Source organism: Trachymyrmex septentrionalis, unplaced genomic scaffold (genome assembly GCF_001594115.1).
Source record: "Trachymyrmex septentrionalis isolate Tsep2-gDNA-1 unplaced genomic scaffold, Tsep1.0 scaffold51, whole genome shotgun sequence".
NCBI lineage: Eukaryota > Metazoa > Arthropoda > Insecta > Hymenoptera > Formicidae > Trachymyrmex > Trachymyrmex septentrionalis.
This window is the reverse complement of record NW_017305683.1, coordinates 1,102,718-1,124,724: the sequence shown is the minus strand read 5'-3', so window position 1 is coordinate 1,124,724 and position 22,007 is coordinate 1,102,718. Positions and strand designations below refer to the sequence as shown.

Sequence of the window (22,007 nt, the reverse complement as noted above, 5' to 3'; positions counted from 1 at the left end):
AAAAAATTAATTGTGAAAATCAAAGTCTCTATACTTTCTATATTATTTTTGTGCTCTCATACAAGATTAATAACAATTGTCATATCCTTTTTAAACTATAATAGATAAAATTGAATTTATATAAATCTGATTATTCTAGTAGACTATTCTATAGTTAAAAGATCAGGCACATGTATATATAATCGCAAACAAATTACATCAGTCCAATTTTGCCGATCAATTATCATTCCCGTTATAATCGATCCAATTACAGAAACGCAATCTACATCGATCGATTGTAGACATCTTTGACTTCCAATCGGCGGACCCCCTCGTAATTTTCAAGAGTTAGAGAATAAGGAAAGGCGAGACAGTGTGGTCCAATTAATTGCAGTTTTGTCGCGTACTCGACATAAGATCTAGTTATAAACTACTAAAATTCTCTTTTTCTCTCTTTCTAATTTTTATCGACGCGGTCTACGTCGTTCTTCTTCCTACCAATTCCTACGAATCGACTTCCATTGACGTTTCGGAAACGGAACAACGAAATTAGTTCCGTTGGCAATAAGAGATTGTCATAGGTTTTCAAGTTATGTGATACGCGCACGTCGCGCGTTTTGTGTAGCTGTTTTGCGCTACACAGTAGATTTTCCTAATTATATCATGCCGTTCGCGCGATCGTATCTCGTTTACACGATGCGCAGAATATTCTTTTCGTACTCTTTCTCTCTCTCTCTCTCTCTCTCTCTCTCTCTCTCTCTCTTTCGTTCTTTCTCCCGAAAAGTTCAACCTCCCTCTAAATGCTCGACTTGTTCGTTTTGGCAAGTTCACGGCGGCGAAGAGACTATAATATAACGACTATATTGTCATGCACTACAGTCTTTCTTAGAGCCCTTTCTTAAATCCCTCCCGCGATCTTCCACCATAATGTTTTTCCGCCGTGCAGTGTATACCATGTGTATAACATGTGTGTATAACTATGTTTCATCCCCTGGAAATATATCTCGTACAACTAGAGACTACATCGGCTCGTACATTCGCCCTGGATTAAGAGGGCGGATCCAACGATCCACCGGTGGAGGACGGTCTCTCGGGTATCTCCTTGCTTTCGTCCGTGTCGCCACTGCCTCTACCATTTCTCATCGTCGTAGTAGAGGAGATGGTGGTCGAGACGTCCTGGATCTCGTCGTCGCGCAATCTGCCACCGCGCCGTTGTCCGTTGCTGCTGCTCGCCGAGTCTGTGTCGTCCACGTATATTCTCACGTCAGATCCGATCGCGCCGCCCTCGCCGATGTGCACTCCATCGTCGTTGCCACTGCCGCTACCATTGCAACTACCGTTGCTGATGCTACCAGCCGCGCCAGCACTCACGGCGACGCTGATGCTGGCGACGGCGCTGAGACTGCCGGCGACGCTCAGGCTACCGGTACTCTCACTCGCGTTGCCGCACGGCGAAGGGATTTCGTCGGATCTTTCCTCGGTGGTGACATAAATGTGGCTGTAACCCTCGCCGCGGATCATCGCGCTGTACTGATCGCTGGCGATGCTGGTGGTGGTGGACGCGCCAGCGTCATGCGTTTTCAATTTGGACGGCCTCCTCTCGTTGATAACAGACTGCACGTCAAGGTCTTCTTGGGGTGGCGTCGGCACCGTCGTTGTCGTCGGGCGTCTTCTCTCTTCTATCATCTTCTTCTTTGGTTCCTCCAACCGAGCTTTGCCACCGACATAGCCATTCGCGATGCTGGGCGTTCGCGTACTGCTAGTACCGGCGCTCGCGCTCGTCGTATCCGATGGCGTCGGTGATTGCGTGTCGCTCGATGCCCGGCTCATCGTCGCCTTGGACGGGTAGATCTCGGCGGTTGGCATGAGGTAACGATCGCTGCTCAATTTTGGCGGGACGCTTAGGGTGCTGCTCGAGCCGGGGGATGTGACCAATAAGGGGCTGGTCGGCGGCTTGCTTACGGTTAACAGAGATTTATTTTCACGCATTTCACTAGTGGTCACCTGTAAGATTGATGTTGACTATATAATTATATCGATATTTCACTAATTCTGGATGATAATTTTTGTAAATGTATTAAAAACAATTTTTTGCTAAGAGAAATTAAGAGGAAATGAGAATTTTTTTTTTACAAAAGTGATTTAAATATGAATGAGACATCTTTTATATGAATGCGCGAATCAACATTGCACTCTAAAAAATATTAGTATGGATTATGCGGTGCCTATATAATTCCTACTGTGTTGGTGTTATTAGCATCAATAATATGGATTTAATCTTAATATTATGTACATATGTACTGTGGTACTATTATATATAAATCTATATCACATCGTAATGGTGTTGATATAAAAGGGTTATAATGACAAAAACAACTGCTGCATTTATGTAGAACGTGAGCACACACCCCCACGTGTCGTCCAGTGTAAATTCATTTACCAACATTGATTTGTATTTATACAAACAAGTCATATTTGAACCATTCTCGTGTTACATTATTTTCCTGTTATAGGCAGATAACAAAGGCAAATAAAAAAATGTATTCGTTAAATTAAATGAGTAAACAATATATTTTGATTCTTCATTTATAAAATAATTCATAATTAATTGATGTGTGCTACTTCTTACTCAAAATCTGACATCGAAATATGATTCCTTACCGGCAACTTCTGACGTTGTACTCGACTGACATCTTGACTAGTTATGGCGTAACTGCGATGTGGAATAATTCGAGGTACGCTCAAATTACTCACGGGTTTCTCAAAAACTTCGGCGACCTCAAAGTGCATTGGCAGCAATGACCTTCGTTGATGATGGCTCGAGTGGAATGTTTGCCGGCGTCTTGACTTAAACTTGGACGGTCTCGAACTCGAACCGCGACGTTTTTCGTCCAAGGATATGGAAATCGAGGCATCTAGAAAATATATAAGATAATTATTCTTATATAATGAGACATATGGATGAAAGATATAATATCGTAATATTATATAATAACCAATTTCTCTCTCTCTCTCTCTCTCTCTCTCTCTCTCTCTCTTCTCTATAAATACTTAATAGCTCTCTTATTTCGATAGAAAAAGATTTATAAAACTGTATGACAAATTTACAATTGTATGGGATATTATAAAATAGATGTAGAAATATTGCAACATAAAATATTGCATATTCAGCGTGGCAAAATTTTAAGAAAAGAATTAAACATTTTTTGAAATGATTATAAAAAATATTTCTATATTAAATTGGGTTTATCGAATTTTTAACAAATATTACTTGGAAATTTTACAAAGTTTCCGACAAAACTGTTGTATTATATAGCGATTCATTTTAGGGTAATTATTGGGAAATTTTTGTCAACTTATGATTTCATTATTGTGCAATTCTTCCAATTTACTTATTAAGAGTATTAAGGTAATACTCTCACCATCGATGTTTCTCTCCCTCGGTGGATTGTAAATAAAATTCGCAGGTAAAGACCGAACTTTAGCCAATCCTGGTCTTACATGTATTTTTTCGTTTACCACCATTGACTCGTGTTCTTTATAATCTTCATCGTCATCTTCGTCGCCATTTATTCTGCCATTCATCACTATGTCGTCCTCATCTTCCTCGTCAAGAAGTTCTTCCTGTTCCGCAGCTAACTCTCTCTCCAATTGTGTTTCCATATCCAGCTCGTCTTCCATCTGAAATGAAATTATCACACGTACCTTTGTAGTCGAAATAAAGTAAAAAGAATGTATTATATAAAATTATCTGAAAACGTCACCTGTTTGTGACTTTCTTCCAAATGTTTCATTAGCACAGCGACGACGACGTTCACCAGTACAAATTGTGCCATCAAAACAAAAATCACAAAAAATATTGGTGCTATGATACTGCTCACGCAACAATTTTTAACACAGTCCGCCGCATCATCGCAATCGTCCCTTAGCGTGTCCTTCATGATTCCATTCCAATTGTCACCAGTGGCGACCCGGAAAAGCGTCAAAAAGGCCATGCCAAAGTTACTAAAGTGCGCGTGCTCGCCAAGACCTTGGCAAGGCATATCATCATTGCATTCTGCGGTGAAAAATTAACATTGTACAAATGGCTGCGTTCGATTCGGGCGATTACGCGCTGTAAGCTTCATTCTTCTTCCTTCTGCATGTAATAAATGATAGAATAAAGCGTACAGCGCGTGTGAGCGCCCAAATCGGACGCAGGCAATTACAAAATTCCAGCTACTATTTCCAATTTTCATGGTTCACCTAAGAACTAATTAGATTCATGTATCGTAATGTCAATTACCTAGTCGACCGAAAAGTTCCACCCCTAGCGCGGCAAATATAAAGAAAAGTAAAAAAAATAACAGCCCCAGATTTCCGACTTGTGGTAACGCCTGCATCACCGTGTCCAAGAGGGCACGTATGCCCTTTGCCATTTTCAAGAGCTTCAACACCCGGGCTATTCGCAACACTCGCATTACGCGAATTATCGTGGGATTAATGGGGATAATTTTAGATTCGACCTCCTCTAACACGATGCCGACCACTGATAGTATTACTATTCCCACGTCCAATTGGTTCCACCTTCAAGAAGAACGCCATTAAGACTGTCTTTCTTACGGACTATATTATTGGTCTATTTATTTTACAACTAACGGCGTCGTGATTCTTGATAAACGTGTTAATAAAAATACTGAAAGGATATTAGGCTGTTTACTTGTCTTTCAGATAAAGCTGTATGCCGAGGGCGACAAGTTTCATTATGGACTCGAGAATGAAAACTGCGGTGAAGAAATAATTAAAGATCTTCAGTGCGTAAGTGAGTGCTTTCGGCATCATATAAAACTCCATCGCCATCGTAACGACATTGAGACCGATAACGGCGGCGATCGCCAGGTCGAAATACTTGGATGTTACAACGTTGTGGACGAACAGCCGTGCCTTAGAATAATGGGTGTAATACGGCGGCTCGTGCATTTCTGAAAATTATCATTATTGCATACACATCGATGTCTCTTAACTCGTAATCCGCTTGGCGTGATGTAGAAGTGGCATTAACCTAGTTGACCGGGCGGCCACTCACTTCGTCTCTTTTTCTCCATTTGCAACGCGCGCTTAGCCGCCCTTCGCACACGTTCCTCCTTCTCCTGTTCTTCACGGCATCTGTGAAAATTCTCGACCACCACTCCGACGAACATGTTCAGCACGAAGAAACCCACCAGCAATATGAACGCGATGAAATACAATAATCGCCACTCAGAGTAATTTTCGATAGGCTGCAATCATTTAGTTGGAAATTATGTGAGGTACTTGGGAATTCAATTATATTTATTATAAACATAAAAATAAATTATATAAATAAAGCAACACTACTTCGATCATACTTCGAAGGCTATCTCATACTGCAAGTTAAAACTGCTTATCTAAATTATAACATATTGTGGAAAAATATCTTTGCGATCAATTAACAGAAAAGTATTATCGAAAAATATTAAACTCATTCAATTTCATAATTTTCTTACCTGCTGATCGACCCCGACAGCGTCTAGACCAGTATACATGATGTTTACCCATCCATCTCGCGACGATAAAACAAACAATGACATAAGAGCTTTACCAAGATCGTCGAAATTGTACTTTCTGTTGAGCCACAGGTTTCGCTTATCGGCTAGACAGTCCGTTTTATTGCGTACATTCTTGATATCGGGGCCTTCGCAATAATAGAACGCACCCTTAAACAGCTGCACCCCGAGAATACCAAAGATCACGAAAAACGTGCAACAAATGAGAACAATGTTGCCGATAGGTCGTAATGAAGACAGCAATGTCTGGACGACCAGCTTTAAGCCAGGTGCACGGTTGATGACACGCAGAGGTCTCAGTGATCTCAGTAGTCTAAATACCTATGTTTTTTTCACAAAGATAATCGAGAAAAATATTAGATAAAAATATATATTAGAGAAAAATATATATCAGTATTAATCAAAATTTAATAAAATTTAATCGATTTACTATACGTGTTTGTTATAATTTAGTCTCAAGATTACATTTATATTATCAAACAACATTAAACATTAATTTTCATCAGGATAGTATTTACCCGAATAAATATTTCAATACTATTCGTTTAATCAGAATTGCTGTTCTAGAGAGGATTAAAAAATTATTATATACTTATTAACAAGAATGACAATCTTACCCTTAAAATGCCAAATATTCTGGGGCTACTAGACGAGAGCAATGACATCGATAAATCAATTATAGAAATGATAACGAGAGATCCGTCCATAATATTCCAACCTGATGTAAAATAAGCGTCTGGACCGTACAACATACTCGTTGCGACGACCTAAAGAATAACATTGAAATGTAAATTATGCGCAATTTTATGTAAATTATAAATAATTTCTTTCATTTATTCTTTCTTAGTTATCATGAAACAATAAAAGTTTTACTTAAGTTATCAGTTTTTGGTTCGAAATTATTATGTAAATGTTATAGACAAAATTTTTGAAACATATTGGTACGTATACCTTAATGAACATCTCGATGGCGAAAACAGCAGTAAAAATGTAATTCGCGGTCAATAGAAAAATTCTCTCACGACTGTCCGGCGGTATATTCGGTCGTTCCATCGCCAGAGTAATGCAATTTAATCCAATAAATAGCAATACCACGTTGTCGAACCATTTTTGATCCACAAACCATTGACATAAAATACGAAATCTGCAATATCGAGAAAGCTATGAATTCTACATTACTCTCTAATTATATAAAAAATGCTAATTATTTACTTCAATTTTATATTTGCAGTCAATTTATAATAATGTGTTATAAAATAAAATCTACATTATTTTTCCAGCGGTTAATTTATTTTACATCTTTATATTTTTATTAATCTTTATTATTATATCTCTATTCTTTCCAGTTTGTAGTAAAATTTCAAACGCTAATCAAGCAACATCACTCCTATTTATAATGTTACCTGTTATTTGGTGGGAATAAATATAGGGAATAATTGTCACGCTCCTGCAGGCAGCCCTTAGGTTCGAAAAACATGAATATCTTTTTTATTCTTTCGATACTGCTTGCGCTACCGTGACCATTCGACGGTGGAGTCTGCTCGCCACCCGTTCTCGGACGTTCTTCTTCTTGTTCATGGAGTCGTTTGATTCTCGGCAGCGGACCAGTCTCCATCGAGAGATTATTGATCGTGCGTGGGGTTGAGGACGGTGCGAGCATCTCGTCCAATGGTAGCGTTTTCCTCGTGGATGTCTGAACATTTTCGTATCCGCGCAGTGAATTTCTCCGTGAAAGCTCGCCAATCCATCGCATCTGTAAATCACGTTCCAGTAATTTCTATAAAGATTCATGGAAAACTCTTTTTTTTCTATAGTTTACAACAAAGATCTTAATGTATGTGTAAAATGTAATGCTCATATAAATATAAATAAAGAATTTTATGAAGCAATTTTGTTGAAATATTTAAAAGTTCGTTAGATTTAGAGCTGAAAATAACTTTATTAAACCATCAAAATAATTATATAGGAGTCTCAAGCATGATGAGCAACCCTACAAAAAGTTTTTATATTGTAGCAACCAATATGAGTGTCCTATATAATTCTCATAGTCTAATAAAATTATTTTCAAATCTGTATCTGTATAAATTTTTAGATTGCTTCAGCAAAATCGTCGTTTCTGTGTATATGTGTTGCTTTATTGATATAATATTTTAAATAGTATTTTTTAATGATATCGGTAAATATCTTCAAAAGGCAATACGTGATATAAAATCAACACAATAATAAAATAACACTGTATGATCTAAGAAATATCAATAAAGATATTGTATCGCACAATTTACCTGGTTAGGCGTAACTGTGTAACGACGAATTGACCATGGAGCATGGCTTTCGAGTGAATTATTAGGACTCAAACTACGATTATTGCTTGTCAGGACGGTAGTTCGATTATTGGGCGCATCGCGTTGAGTATCGTTTCTTATCGAACCGTGTAAATAACCGCCATTAAATCTGCAAGAAATCAAATACTAATTGTTATTATTACGATTATTATATTGCGGTATTTATTTTATTATTTCCAGATTAATTTAATGTACATAAAATAATCAACAAAAACAAATATTGCATGATATAATGCAATATTCGTTTTTGCTGCAAATTTGTTCAGTGAACTTTGGACGTTGATAACTAATTAATTAATTAATTAATTAATTAATTAATTATTCATGTCTTTTGAGAGTTATTTGGGATAAATAATATTTTTACGTTAGATTGGATCCAACGAGAGTACTACGCCCATTGTTTAGTACAGTAGTATGGCCGGTGTGCTCATCATCGCTTTGCGACCATCGTTTCCTCCCCAAAGATGGCCGCGACAAGCGCCAGGAGTATCCTCTTTGTACCCTCGGCGGACTGAAATGGAAAGAAGTGGTATCAGAAAAAAGAAAGGCATTTAATGTAACAGACAAAACGTAGATACCTAGAACTCGAGTCCCTCGTCGAGGGATTAACAACGGCCGTAACGAGGCTTATGCGTCTCGGGAATTGACCAGCTATTAAGTTATTTGTCGGTATTTTGTTGGATACATCAGGTAGCTTTAGCAATCCCGAGGGTATACTGCACTGACTCTGCGAATACAAAGCACTCGTCATTATCATATTTTCTCGTAATGTACCTTCTTTAATCCGGAATTCTAATCAAATACAGTAGGAAATCTTTTGAACTTAAAATTGTATGGGAATTTCGCGATATTAATTGATCTAATTCGACATAAAAAACGAACGGGTTTTTAAGTACAGATACGAATGTATTATGTACAATATATCAATAACACAGCAAAAACTTCCGTCTGCGTCGTTTAACGACGACGAGTTTTTTTATTGAAATGAAACAACATACACCAGATCGATCGATGGACTCGATTGAAAGGGCAGCAGTCGGATAAACTGCTCGACAATTGAGGTCTCTGTAGCCGACATCTAATGTGGTGTTCGGGGAGTCTTGAGGAGTGGCTGCTGTATGAGTAATTATCGGCGGCTGACCCGCCACACCCATCATCTTGCTCTCTTTCTGAATGTTACACTTAGGTTCATCGATCCGTTGCTTCCATACGCTGTTCTGCTTCTCCCTGTTGTCCTTGTACTTCCTGAGCTCTTCTGCACTTTGCCACGAATTCTTTTGATCCTACAAGTTGCACGAGGGAAATTTGATGTCGATTCATTCAGATAAATCAATAAGGTAAATAACTCGTTTGTTATAATTCTATTCGTACTTCTCTAGCAATCAATACAATGAGTATATAATATATAGATAACTCGGAAATTACATTTTTTAATATATTTAATTCATGCCTAGAATATTTTAGATATCTTGCGAATTTTATAGATAACTCGGAAATTACATTTTTTAGCATATTTAATTCATGCCTAGAATATTTTAGATATCTTGCGAATCTTAAAATGTTGATTATGCTGATCCTTTTCTGTAAAAGATTCTGAAAGAATATTTTAAAATAGAGACGACGTTCACAATCAATCTTTTCCACATGATAGAAAATGAGGAATAAACGAGCGTAGAATTCTAGATTTATTTGTTTGGAGCGACTGCGAGTAACTACCTGAGTATACGTATCGCTGTCAGAGATCGAATGCGATCCCGATATTCTTGATGATCCGTCCTCGCTGCCTATTCCAGCTTCTTTTGCGGCGAGTCTTTTTGCCAATTCTCTTTGCTCTCGTTCTCTCCTCTCGTTTCTCTACAAAATATCATCAGTTATATACCCTTCATATACACGTATATATAATTATAAATTTTCATAAACATAAATATATTTAATTAGGGAATAATTATGATTTTTTACGTAAACCATCGCTTGGGGTATTTTTATACTCCAATTAAAATCACTATTATTAATAATATATCATTGATTACTCTTTCCGATTTATCAATATTTTAAATTAAATATTATGGGTATAGATTTACTCACAATTTTCTAAAAAAAGTAAATGAAAATCATAAATAAATATTAAATGAAATAAGCATATTTTTGATGAAATTGTATATTTAAAGGTTTATAGAATTGAGTGTTAAAAAAAGAAAGAAAATATGTTAAACAATATATCCATATAAAACAATATTTTACAATTCATATTTTCGCCGCTGGGATATAAAAACAAACAACTATTCTCAGATTAAGACAGATTTGTCTGCAATATAAAACAATCATTAGATTAAATTTTTAGTATAGATTGGGAGATTTTTATAAATATTACATATTTATTTTACATTTTTGTATCTTCCGCATTACATATTAAATATTATATTGAATAAGAAAAACAACGTATTATTTTCTAATTCCTACCTCCGATGAGAAACCTTCAACAAGAATGGCGACTAGAAGATTAAAGAGGACGTAGTTGCCAAAAGTCATCAATGCTACGAAATAAAGCGCAGCCCAATGAGACGTCTTCTGCATACCGTTGAAGAGGACGACATTCCAATCTTCCTGTGTGAGAATCTACATAAAAAGAAGAATGGGAAAAGACTCCCGCTGCATATAAATGGAATAGATATCTACACTTATTTATTCAGGCACGTGATCGGCAAAACGTTCTTTCTTTCGAAGCGTGGCAAAAATTTACGTAGTGTAAAATATGTTCGCGCGCAGATAAAAAAAAATTTTATATATCTTTTTTTTGTTAAGATTCAAATCGTGTGTGTGTGTGTGTGTGTGTGTGTGTGTGTGTGTGTGTTTGCAAATTATAATGAATACGATCAAATAATTGAAATTATTGGACAAATATAACGAAGTTACAATAAAATTAGTAATTATGACAATGATACTATTATGCAATAAATGTATATATCTCTCTATTTAAAGATTCTATTATATCTATTGACTCGTTAGCATATTACATTGGTGTTAACCATTTTAATTACGTATTTCAAGTATTGAATTATACATTACGTTAAATATAGTTATTTATGTTTATTATGAAAAGTAAAGAATGAAAATGGAGTAGATTAAAAAAAAAGTAATAAAGTAACTTTAACTAATTTGCATTAACAAATTCTGGAAGCAAACAACTTATTTTTATAGAATATTTTTTAAAATTATTTTTTTTTAATCAAAATTATTTAGATACATGCAATCGCGAGAGAGATCGACATTCAAAACAAGTCGACGTTGAGTCCAAATATTCGATAGAGACGCACGAAACGTTTTGCCAATCAGTGTCGCAATACTTCGTAAAAATGCATGCGTCATGTTTTCTATCACGAATTTCTCTTTGCGAGAGCTTTCGTGTTCTATCCACGTATTCGTCTATCTAACTTTATCAACTTTTCAGTCTCTTCTACTTCTCCTTCTAGCCTGTTAACGTTACACGCTGTTAAAAAATTTTTTTAAATCAACATTCAAAAGAAATTAATTCAATGTACCGAATAAACGATCAGTATCGAGTGTTAGTAGGATTGTTATTTACATGCGCAAAAAATATATTGTAGTAATTGTTAATAGTATTCAATCTAATCTATTCGAATTTAAACAGTTTCCACGCGTACATTGACAAGAATGAGATTTAACGATACAAATACAGAAAGCAACTGTCAACATATATTTATTATTTAATTTATTAACATTTATGGACATTTATTCTTTTTGAATTATAGAACAAATATCTATTATCGCGAATAAAAGCATATATACCTCTGATACATAATAATCATTAATTGTGCAGTGACAAATTTAGAAAGTTATCGATATGCGCCATCAGACTGCATCGTAGAATACAGATGTAAACGGAAACACGTGATAGAAAGGCAGAAACTCGAGCAACTTCTGCAGCACATTAGTTGCTTTACATGGATGAGGCGTGTGCTGAATCGAGATCACAACACACACTCGTGGGTAGAGTCGTCCTCGCGCAGTTTGATCTGCGCGAGTAAACGATATGGTGGAACGTGAACGTCGACATGTATACGTATATACCGATTGCACGCATGTAAATACAAAGCAACCATTAAGGCTCTGTCACTCGGCACGGATAACAAAGAGAGAAGAATGGACAAAGCGTGGGCGGGCTTAGGGGACAGTGGGATGTCTGGGTCCGTTTGCTCAACACGAAGAAAAATATATGTATATATACATATATATATATACGATCCGGCGATCTGTACAGACAGAGAATGTGGACACGAATATAGGTAGGAAAATAAAAACCGTGTACACGAAAAATTGGCTACGCATATATACGTGTATGTCGCTTTAAACATGTAAAAAATTCGTTATCATATAGTGTTAAGAGAGGGAGGAACAGTGGTACCTGAAAAACAGTGACTAGTGCCCAGACGATGTCGTTGAAATGTTTGCGATCACAGCGACACAATGGGTGCCGCGAGACCACCTCGGCACAGGTGCAGGGCCGACTCCGGTCCGCCCACATGCAAAACTTACCCCCGAACAGGTACATCCCTAGGATGCTGCAACCGAGACAATCCGCTGGCCTAAAGTATCCCCGCGATAGAGATAAACAGTGGGGTGAGGTGGGACCAAGTGGTTGATGGGATTGGGACGGTACGATTGCCGTTCAGCGTCTCCGTTCTCACTGTTTTACTCCATATATATATGTATATATATATATATATATATATATATATATATATATATATATATGAGCGACCTTGTTATTTACGTAATTAATTAATGCAGGAAGTACATATGATTGGTTAACTTTATCTGGTATATTTATCGTAATAATTACTACTACGTTAGTGACATTTGATTACGAATATTGTACGAACATTAATATCGCTAGTGTCGATCATTAGCATTTTTGCATCAATTGGCAGGTGACTATGACAAAGTTGCTGATCTACACATATGAAATAGACATTCAGATAAAAAAATTAGAAAATTAGTTTAAAAGCGTATTACTCTTTCTTCTTATTTAATGATTGTATAATAGCTTGATTTTTAATTGGCTCTGTGAAATGTCAGACTGCACAATAAAAACGATTGTTACGAAATCATTTTTGTTCGTTTCAATCTGTAGTTCGTTATTTTTGTGCTTAAGTAACAATCTAGGTTTAAAGCTCATATTTTAAAAATATTTCAACAGAGAGAAACGTCTATTTTTAACTCTTATATATTGTGTATATGTGTATGTGTGTGCGATAGGAGATTTTTTTCGATTCATCGTGCCAATAAATACTTGTATATATTACAGATATAAATATCCGTCTTTAATGCTTTTATATCTTGTGTTAAATCATAGCATAAAAATTTTTAAGTAACACTGAATCAAAATAATTATACATATATCGAATTAATATTCGAATAACTAAAATTATCGTAAAAATGTATTTTCTCTCAAATTACAAAATTTAGTATTTAATAATTTGTAATATGAAGAATTTAAATAATTCTTAAACTTCTTTTTTGCAAGTTGTTTCTAAATTGATTTATAAAATTAATTTTAACAGATTCGGTTTTTGGAGAACGGAGGCACTGTGTATCGGTAAGGAATTAAGCAAATGTGTTTGACAAAACAGCGAAAACGACTGTCACTCGAAGCTCGTACAGTCACATTCTGCAAGTTCGGCGTGTTAGTATATATATATAAATATATGTATTTTGTATATTTGCAACAATATAGGCGAATGCGTGTAAAGTAGGTATACATTTATGGATTGTGGGCGGATCGTATCGACTGTGTGCGGTTGTAACGGTTTATTCGACGGGACGGAACAAGGAATAAGAACCAAAATTAAAAAAAAAAAAAATAGTTACTCTTTACTCAAAGAACAACTATAAAATTTCTTCTTATTAAAGTACATTTAATTCTCCCTGAAATTACTCAAAGAGACGTGAAATGTAAATGTAAATCAAACATTTCATATGAGTTCGCGTATATCATATAATCTCTCGACGTAATGCGTCATACAAGCGTATTAATTGTTTAATGTTTCACGCGGGCAATCAATAATGCTAATTTTAGGACGCACATTGGAACAATAATTGACTCTAACACGACGTGACGTCCGGTCCGCGGAAGTCATAACAAACATTTATTCGGACGCGTCCGCAAAAGTATTATCTGTCAAGCTTGTCAGTTGTGTTACGTTGGCTGATTTTTCTTGCAAATTTCGTTTCGTTGACATTGAAGGAAAGTCGGGGGCGCCGAACGTGGGCAAACATGACGAGAGCTTTAAATCAACGTCGACAGAAATCCGCACACACTTTACGGATGTAAACTGGCGTGAAAATAAACGGGGCGGAAAGAGAGCTTCGGTAACGCGATCGCGAAGAGAAGAGAATAGTGGAGAAAATAAGGCACCTGCCGTTGCAGAATGTCACGGCGAACGTTTTGCGAGAGAGGGAAAAAAGGGATAATTGCCACAAGCGTAAATATATAATCCTCTAATACGCAAATACGGTGTAATATGTATTACGGAAAAATCTGTCTCAGCGAGTATTTACAAAAGATACGCACAAATCTACCGAGACTGCACTGATGTTAATACGACGTTACGTGCCTTGTGCGCGATCTATATATATATATATTTAGCTGGCTCGTATTTCTAAAATTAAATAAAAAGAAATTGTCTCTCTCTCTTTCCACTACAACTAGAAAATACTAGTTGGTAGTCCTTCGGACAACCATAATAACCTGATAACTTAGACTACCAAAAAACTGGATCAAATCTGATCCAACTTCTAAAAAGCATTCTTTTTCAAAGTATATACATATTTAGTAAGAAAATATATAATAACAATTTTAAATGAGTATTTACTTTTAAATAGATGCAGATACGTGCGATAATATAATAATAAGATATATATAAAAGCTGTTTAGTTATTCGGGCTTCTCCGAAATCTACGTGTTGAGCCTTTTAGCCTATATATTAGTTTATATCGAAGGTAGAAACGCGTTTTGTTCGTGTTAGTCGTGTACGTTGGACACGAGGTCCCATCTCAGGTCCTCGGGTGTTTAATTATGAAGGATTTTCTGACGCGACGATTCTCCTGTCGGGTCGAGTCGATATTTCACGCACGCATTGTACAACACGGGACGAAGTTCTTTTTGCGCTCGAGTCGTCGTGGGCGTTTTAGAGAGAAAGTGACAGAAAAGTTACGGATAGAAAAACGAGTAAGAAAAGAAGAAGAGAGAAAGATAGAGGTAGGATAGTACGAAGAGAAGTGTAATGTCGTAAGTGGTGAGGTGAAGTATAGTGAGAAGTACATAGTGAAGTATAGTGAGAAGTACAGGGAAGACACAGAGAGAAATATATAAGCGTGTGACAGAGAACAGTTTATATTGTGCTACACTGTTAAAAATGTGTACCGTGATATCGTGGCATCGTTTTACGTTTAAAGTGCATAATTATCGTAGGTGAAGTGTGTGAAGAAGCATGAACGCCGAGACCAAGTTGATCTCTCGGCCTGTGATTTAGCTTCTAATTTCGTAGAAAATCCAAGAACACGATTCGCGCTATTTGCCGATGTCGCCGCGATGTCACAAGAACCGACGTGCGAGAGATCGGTCGCCGCTGGTTGCGACGCTTCTTTTTAGCAGTGTAACTGGTAGAAGTTCTGTAGTGAGGTACATGAATGTCGATCTTCGTAAGAAGACGTGATGTGCAACTAGGTGTGATATATACGCGCGGTACAAAAAAAACAACGGCAACAGCAACAACGACAATGCCGACCCAATGTCTAAGAAGGCACATCGCATGCAAAGCAATTTGCGCAACACGCGCGTTGTACCGATATGAATCGGGGCAAGAGTCTCATTTTCGTCGATATATTGGCAGTCCAGGCCAGGACAAAGAGCCAACCCTGGGATCGCCATGTAATCCTAGAACGGCCATTTACCGCATCGTTTAGGCAGGATATGGCCTGTCCGGGCGATCCTAGAATGGCTGCCAAACAACACAAATATTGTGAGCACGTCCAGAAATATCGACTTATTATCTCTTTAGGTCTGTTTTTTTTTATTCCTGCACTAAAACTTTTTTTTCGTCTTCGCCAAAAATCAAACGCATCTATTTCATTTATATTTAAGACAGTCTTAAGTACAGTCTTAAGATGTCATAAGCCAATCACAGAATTATATTAGCATCTTAAGGCATTACTTAAGACAATCTTAAAATAAGAACCGCTATGAATACCACTCTATGTTCCAAAAGTGTACATCAGTTCAGTTAGAGAAAATAGACCTACAGTGTTCCCATTGCACTCGCAATTTAAACGTTTGCATTATTTGTGTTGTTGCTCCCCGTTTGGACGCGCATAATGGATGTTTATTATCCACTGCCATGAGAACGTATGGAAAGGATTGACATGATGTTTTCCACCGTTCAATCGCTTTGAGACTCTATCGACGAATATTTCTACACACCGGTCTTCGATTTCCTATATTGTTAAAGATTTCAGTGGCGCAATTAGCATTATAACTAAATCATCTATTTTGATAATCAATATAACATCAATATAACATCAATATAAAAGTAATGTCAATATCACCGACATAGGGGATAAGCGAATGAGTATGCGAAGCGTCTAAGCAAAGTTTTCTCGATGCCTGAGCGAAAATGCCTGCACTCTTACAAAAATCTTATGTTTTTCAAAGTACATTCATGCGTGTCAATTCATCCATTAGATCCACTCTTACGTGACATTGCTACAAATCATATAATTTGTTTCATCTTTTTTTGTTACGTGCTCAAAATTGTAATTGACAATTCGTCTTCTGCGATTGATAGTTATTATCTCGAAATATTTGTAAGCTGCAGGTAATTTCGCTCGTCGTTGCGACACACAGAGAGAACAGGTGCATGCGAAGACATGCCAGAAGGGAGCCAGCTCGACGCGCTCGCAGAAGACGCGGCAGGAGGCAGCGTATTAACGCACGCGTATATATTGTGCTTGTAAAGCGACGGATAAACGTGAAATGAAGAAGCACCGGGATTATTGCCGGCACAATCGTATGCAACGTTTGACAATCCACTCCGGATAATCCGCGTGCCTCGACTCTAAGCCCCCCAGTACCGGCTCTAGGCAGGCTTTGCCTCTCCTCTTCCCCAATGTATCCGTCGCAGAAAATACGATATTGAAGAATGATCTCCCTTGTAAAAAAAGCTTCGTATAATACTTCGATAAGCATACTTTATTAAAGTCTTTATTACTTCTAGTCGGTACCGGTAGCCTCCTCCTGCCTTACCCCCCCCTCCCCCCTCCCCCCTTTCCCCTCCCTTGTCGAAGAAGTGACGACGACATGCTGGAAAGCGCTTATCTCCCAGTATACGTTACCTGAGGCCTCAGAAATCATATAAAGTGCAGGCGGACGCACGTTGCGAGAGATCGCACGACTTTAACTTGTCGGAAAAACCAAAACGTGATAGTACGTATGTATACTTAGCGTATATATATATATATGTAGATGCGGTGTAGTATAACGTTAATATATATGCACGAATAAATATATATAAGTAATATACACTATATAGAGAAATCAAAAATGCCCTCGAGAAGATACGTGAAAAAGTATCCTTTTTTTTTTCTTTCTCTTTTTTTTTTTTTTTTTTTGGTAGGTACCTGAAACACCGTCACAATAGCCCAGAGTAACGAGTCAAAGTTTTTCCTATCACACTCGACGTCAGAGCTGCCTTTCATCGTTTCACAGAATTTGCAACCAAACAGGTTCATCCCGAGAATACTACAACACAACGAAACGTGCAATGTACTTCCTTATCCATATATATATGTATATATATATACGTAGACTGAGATAAAATGACAAAAAAAAAATGATAAAGAGATAGAGACAGAATAAACGGAAAGAGAGGGGAGTAAAGCTCGATTAAGATAGAATCGCGATTTATAAAGCATGACTCGGCCAAGTAACCGATCAGTTCAAAATATGTATATACAAAGAGTTCTAAATCCATCGGATATTTTTTCAACTATAAATTCGACTTACAAAAGGAGAGAAAACATTGTCACAAACATTTAACTTTAAATTATTTAATTGTCTTGCTAGAGAAAGAGAAGAAATATTAAATTAGATATCTATTTAAGTTTATTTAATTATGTAGAATCGAATAATTCTCACACACAGAAGCTCCGCCAAAAATAACATTCAATGTTGAATTTATCTATGGCTGAATGAACATCCGATAGTTTTATGACATTTTGTATATATCATGTGTCTCGTAATACGGCGAAAATGCAGAATCGATCGAATGACATTCTTTCACGATCTTTACGTCGTAAAGTATAATGTTCGGTAAACACGACGTATCTCATAAAAGGAAATGTGTAGGATGACAATACCGGTTTCTAGAAGCGCTTGAGAAAACTTAAATCGATTTTGACATGAACTTTCGTCGTCCGTCGTAATCTGAAACCTTGGCCGAGTAAGTCGGAAGCTTGCTTGCGATCACGATGCAAGTACATCGAGAGTACTTCGTTATTTAGTGTACGCCGGCCGATCAAAGAAGGAAAAATTCCTCTAAAGCGGATCTGTCGGAACTTCATTCGCGGCTTGCGGCTAAAGAAGGATGCAAACACCTAGAGATGGCCGTCGAAGAAAATGTCTACGGATCGGCGCGCAGAGGCGTACCCGCAAGCATTTGCATAGTTTCGTACGACTTTGTATTCACTTCTGAAGGTTCACTTTATGTTTAAGAGAGAGTTTTGAACAAAAAAGATCACTGCATTTGCGTCAAATGCGCGATGTTGCCAAATGTTCTTCCCTGCTCTTTCCTTCTTCGCAATTCCTCGAAAAGAATCTGCTTGTAAATTACATTTTACACATCAAAATATTAACTTACAATTCTATTTTAATCTAAGAAATGCTTAAGGCTACTCTTGTCACCAAGACTATTAAAAAATCAAATTTTTAGGTATTTTAATAAGGTTATTGATGATATACATTTAATAATAATAAAATCTCTCCTTTTTTTTACTTTTAAACATTTTAAACATTTAATTAATTGTTAGAGTTATTCGAGTACAGCGAAATTTTCAATGTTTGCGTCTACGTGTCTGCGGCAGATATCGGGCAATCAGTTACAGTATCGAGATCGCAATAGCAAGGGCTGCGGCTGCGGTGAACGGCAAATCGGCTATCGAACGGTCGTAAAACGCGTCGTAAACGCACGGATGTATATAGTGGGAGGTCCTACGCAGCATGACGAGATATATATATGTATATATATGTAATTCTGCAGAGCGGGGGTATATGTCGAACATTCGCAAGCTGTTCTAATATCGAGGGCCACACCGAGGCGCACGCACTTAATTATAGGCGCTCAGAGTAGCAAGAGAGAACGATAGCGGGAGAGAATCAAGTGTATATATGAATATAAATCAAAAATATGATGATAGTAAATATATATATATATACATATAGCCTTTCATACTCGTCGCTAAGACGTCCAGCAGAAAAGCATCACATGCACACACATGTAAATATATATTCCATATACGTATATATATATTTATATATAGATATATTTTCTAGATAAACGTCGAAAGTACGTTCGATGCCTCAAGCTATAAAGGAGGAGCCGGCAGCAGACCGGGTCCCTCCTTGTAATAGATCGTGCCAACAAATACCATCGTCATTACCATTAACAACGTCAGAAAATATGCCGCTCAAAGAAACGCTAGGAGACGCGAGAACACGGGACAACTGCTGGTAAAACTGTTTGAGAACTTCTATATATATATATATGTGATATGCATAATTGATGGCGGCTTATACACCGCGCAGAAATAAAGTAAAAGCGAATAAAGTAGAAGAGAAAGGTATGAACGGAAGAAAGTCACCTAATGTAGGCCTCGGTTCGAAGAGCAGCTGCACGCGATTTGCTCCTGAAGCTCGAAAGCTCGTAGAAGCGAACAAGAAGTTGTTTTCGAAATATCAAGCGTCGACGACATTATTATCAGCGTCATTGTTATCAAATAAACATGATTAAATTTAAAATGCTGCTGAATGAGTAATTAATAAAAGAGCGGGAAGAAACAAAGATAGAAGTTAAAAAAATTCTTTTTTGAAGGATTATAATTATTACATGTTTTTCTCAAATATAAGTAGTATTTTAAATAAAAATATCAGTTAAAATTATCTAGGATTCTTATTCTTTTAAGAATTAAGGCTTGTTTCCACTGAAGTGGATCATCTTGATTAGCTTCTTGGTTTCTTCTTTTTTTTTTTTTTTACAAATGTAGGAAAAGTTAATGCGCCGATTGGCACGGTGGCTTCAGTGCTCTCTAAAGACAAAATAAACAGTTCATTCTTTTAGGGTAAGATTTATTCTAAAGAATTTCTATATAAAGAGCGGGGACGAGTCTTCTTAAGAAAGACGTTTTAATCTAAAAATAATTTTTTAGGGATAAAAACTGATTATAGCTATTATACTTTCATATGTATTTATAAAGTTACAAAATAAAATTATTAAACACAACTTTTATCGCCATTATTGCCGAGACAGTTCTGAATATGTTATAATAAAATTTACAAATTTACAAAACTCATTGAACTTTTTCCTGATGTTCCCGTAAGCCTCCCACATGGTTTACAGGATTAATGACTAATGTTATCGTCATCGACGCTTCATATTTCCAAGCTCTTGCTCAATTTTGGTTTCACAATACCTATCGACAGTTTCGTAACTTCGATCCGCCTTGCCAGACATGCAAACGTTACTAGGCTGATGAGATGATAATTAGAACAGGAAGACGCGACAGCGCCCCATAACCGAGTAAACGCGACACGTAGGTTCAGTCGGGCGGTTTCCTCGCGGTTGAACTCATCGAATTACTCATCGGCGATGGTACCGATTCGCGAAATGGGCGAACGACGCACGCAAGAGAAAAAAAAAAAAGAGAAAAGAAACAGAGAAGCGGAAACGGAGAGAAGATCCGGCGACGTGGGCTCGAGGCCCGTAATTCCGCGGCAGTGTCGCTGACGCGGACGAAGATAGGACGGCGACTTACCTGAATATAAAGATGAAAAGTACTAAAAGAGAAAAGAATACGGCAACGTTATCCATGGTGCGCAGCATCACGAAAAGCTGACGTCGTAGATTGGGTAGAAATCGCACTAGCTTCAGGATCCTGAGGAGGCGGAACGTACGCAGGACACTCAGACCGGAACTGCCGCCACGCTCCTCTACGACTGATTGGCAGAGCTCGACGACGCTGTAAATGCGTTGCAAGGAGTGCAATTGTGTTATCGTTTGTCAACTTGTTGTAGACGATCCGTTCTCAAACAGCTTTACGAGACAGCCATAACGAATGAAACGATCTACTACCGTCTGTTATGACTTTCTCGTAAAGTCGGAATGTGACTATAAAGTTGAAGGAATTGCGCTGACAATCGTGTGTGTGCCTACATATTTTACACAGCAATATTGTATACGTGAGCTATTTAATATTATTGTTTACACACACGAAGGCTATTATCTTTTTATATTATAATATCAAAATTTGCGAAGAAAGTTGCTATACCTCAGGACGACGACGATGCCGTCGAAAACGTTGAAGCCGTTACTGATATAACCAAATGGACCTTCCGCTATTATTTTAAGCAACATTTCCACCGCGAAGATTGCAGAGAATACAATGTTGCTTATCTCAACGGCCACTGTTAACTGTTCTGGCTGAGTACACATAATATAACATAATTAATAACATAATCATAATTAGTAATTACACTTTACAGAGTACTGTCTTCATTTTAATTGCGTTATGTAAGAATGGATACGGAAAGAACGATTTTGCTAAAGTATCTAAAAATTTTGCTACATACAGCTCAGAAAATAATTTTGCTGAACTATCGATAAATAATTATGTACGAATAATGTAGGACACTCAAACTAAAATATGAAAATTTTATGCAGCATTGCATATCATGTTTGAGTGTCTTATATAATTATTCTGATAGTCAGACTAACAAAAATTAATTTCTATTTAGCTAAATTTTTAGATATTTCAGCAAAATTATTCTTTCCGC

At 37.0% G+C, this 22,007-nt stretch overlaps 1 protein-coding gene across 1 annotated transcript in view; it reads right to left on the bottom strand.

The window, feature by feature from the left end:
* Positions 1 to 141: 141 nt before the first annotated feature.
* LOC108751757 (voltage-dependent T-type calcium channel subunit alpha-1G) overlaps positions 142 to 22,007 on the bottom strand; it is a 35,106-nt gene continuing 13,240 nt past the window's right edge. Inside the window, exons 12-31 of the mRNA XM_018492151.1 lie at positions 21,503 to 21,654; positions 20,990 to 21,193; positions 17,582 to 17,702; positions 10,346 to 10,501; positions 9,602 to 9,739; positions 8,884 to 9,168; positions 8,464 to 8,612; positions 8,250 to 8,396; positions 7,826 to 7,994; positions 6,947 to 7,296; positions 6,495 to 6,687; positions 6,161 to 6,310; positions 5,484 to 5,864; positions 5,045 to 5,237; positions 4,679 to 4,940; positions 4,265 to 4,545; positions 3,744 to 4,036; positions 3,402 to 3,660; positions 2,641 to 2,894; positions 142 to 1,983 (exon numbers count right to left, since the gene is read on the bottom strand). Coding sequence (XP_018347653.1) covers positions 1,027 to 1,983; positions 2,641 to 2,894; positions 3,402 to 3,660; positions 3,744 to 4,036; positions 4,265 to 4,545; positions 4,679 to 4,940; positions 5,045 to 5,237; positions 5,484 to 5,864; positions 6,161 to 6,310; positions 6,495 to 6,687; positions 6,947 to 7,296; positions 7,826 to 7,994; positions 8,250 to 8,396; positions 8,464 to 8,612; positions 8,884 to 9,168; positions 9,602 to 9,739; positions 10,346 to 10,501; positions 17,582 to 17,702; positions 20,990 to 21,193; positions 21,503 to 21,654 — 5,094 coding nt within the window. The 3' untranslated portion in view covers positions 142 to 1,026. The remainder of the gene's footprint in view (positions 1,984 to 2,640; positions 2,895 to 3,401; positions 3,661 to 3,743; positions 4,037 to 4,264; positions 4,546 to 4,678; positions 4,941 to 5,044; positions 5,238 to 5,483; positions 5,865 to 6,160; positions 6,311 to 6,494; positions 6,688 to 6,946; positions 7,297 to 7,825; positions 7,995 to 8,249; positions 8,397 to 8,463; positions 8,613 to 8,883; positions 9,169 to 9,601; positions 9,740 to 10,345; positions 10,502 to 17,581; positions 17,703 to 20,989; positions 21,194 to 21,502; positions 21,655 to 22,007) is intronic.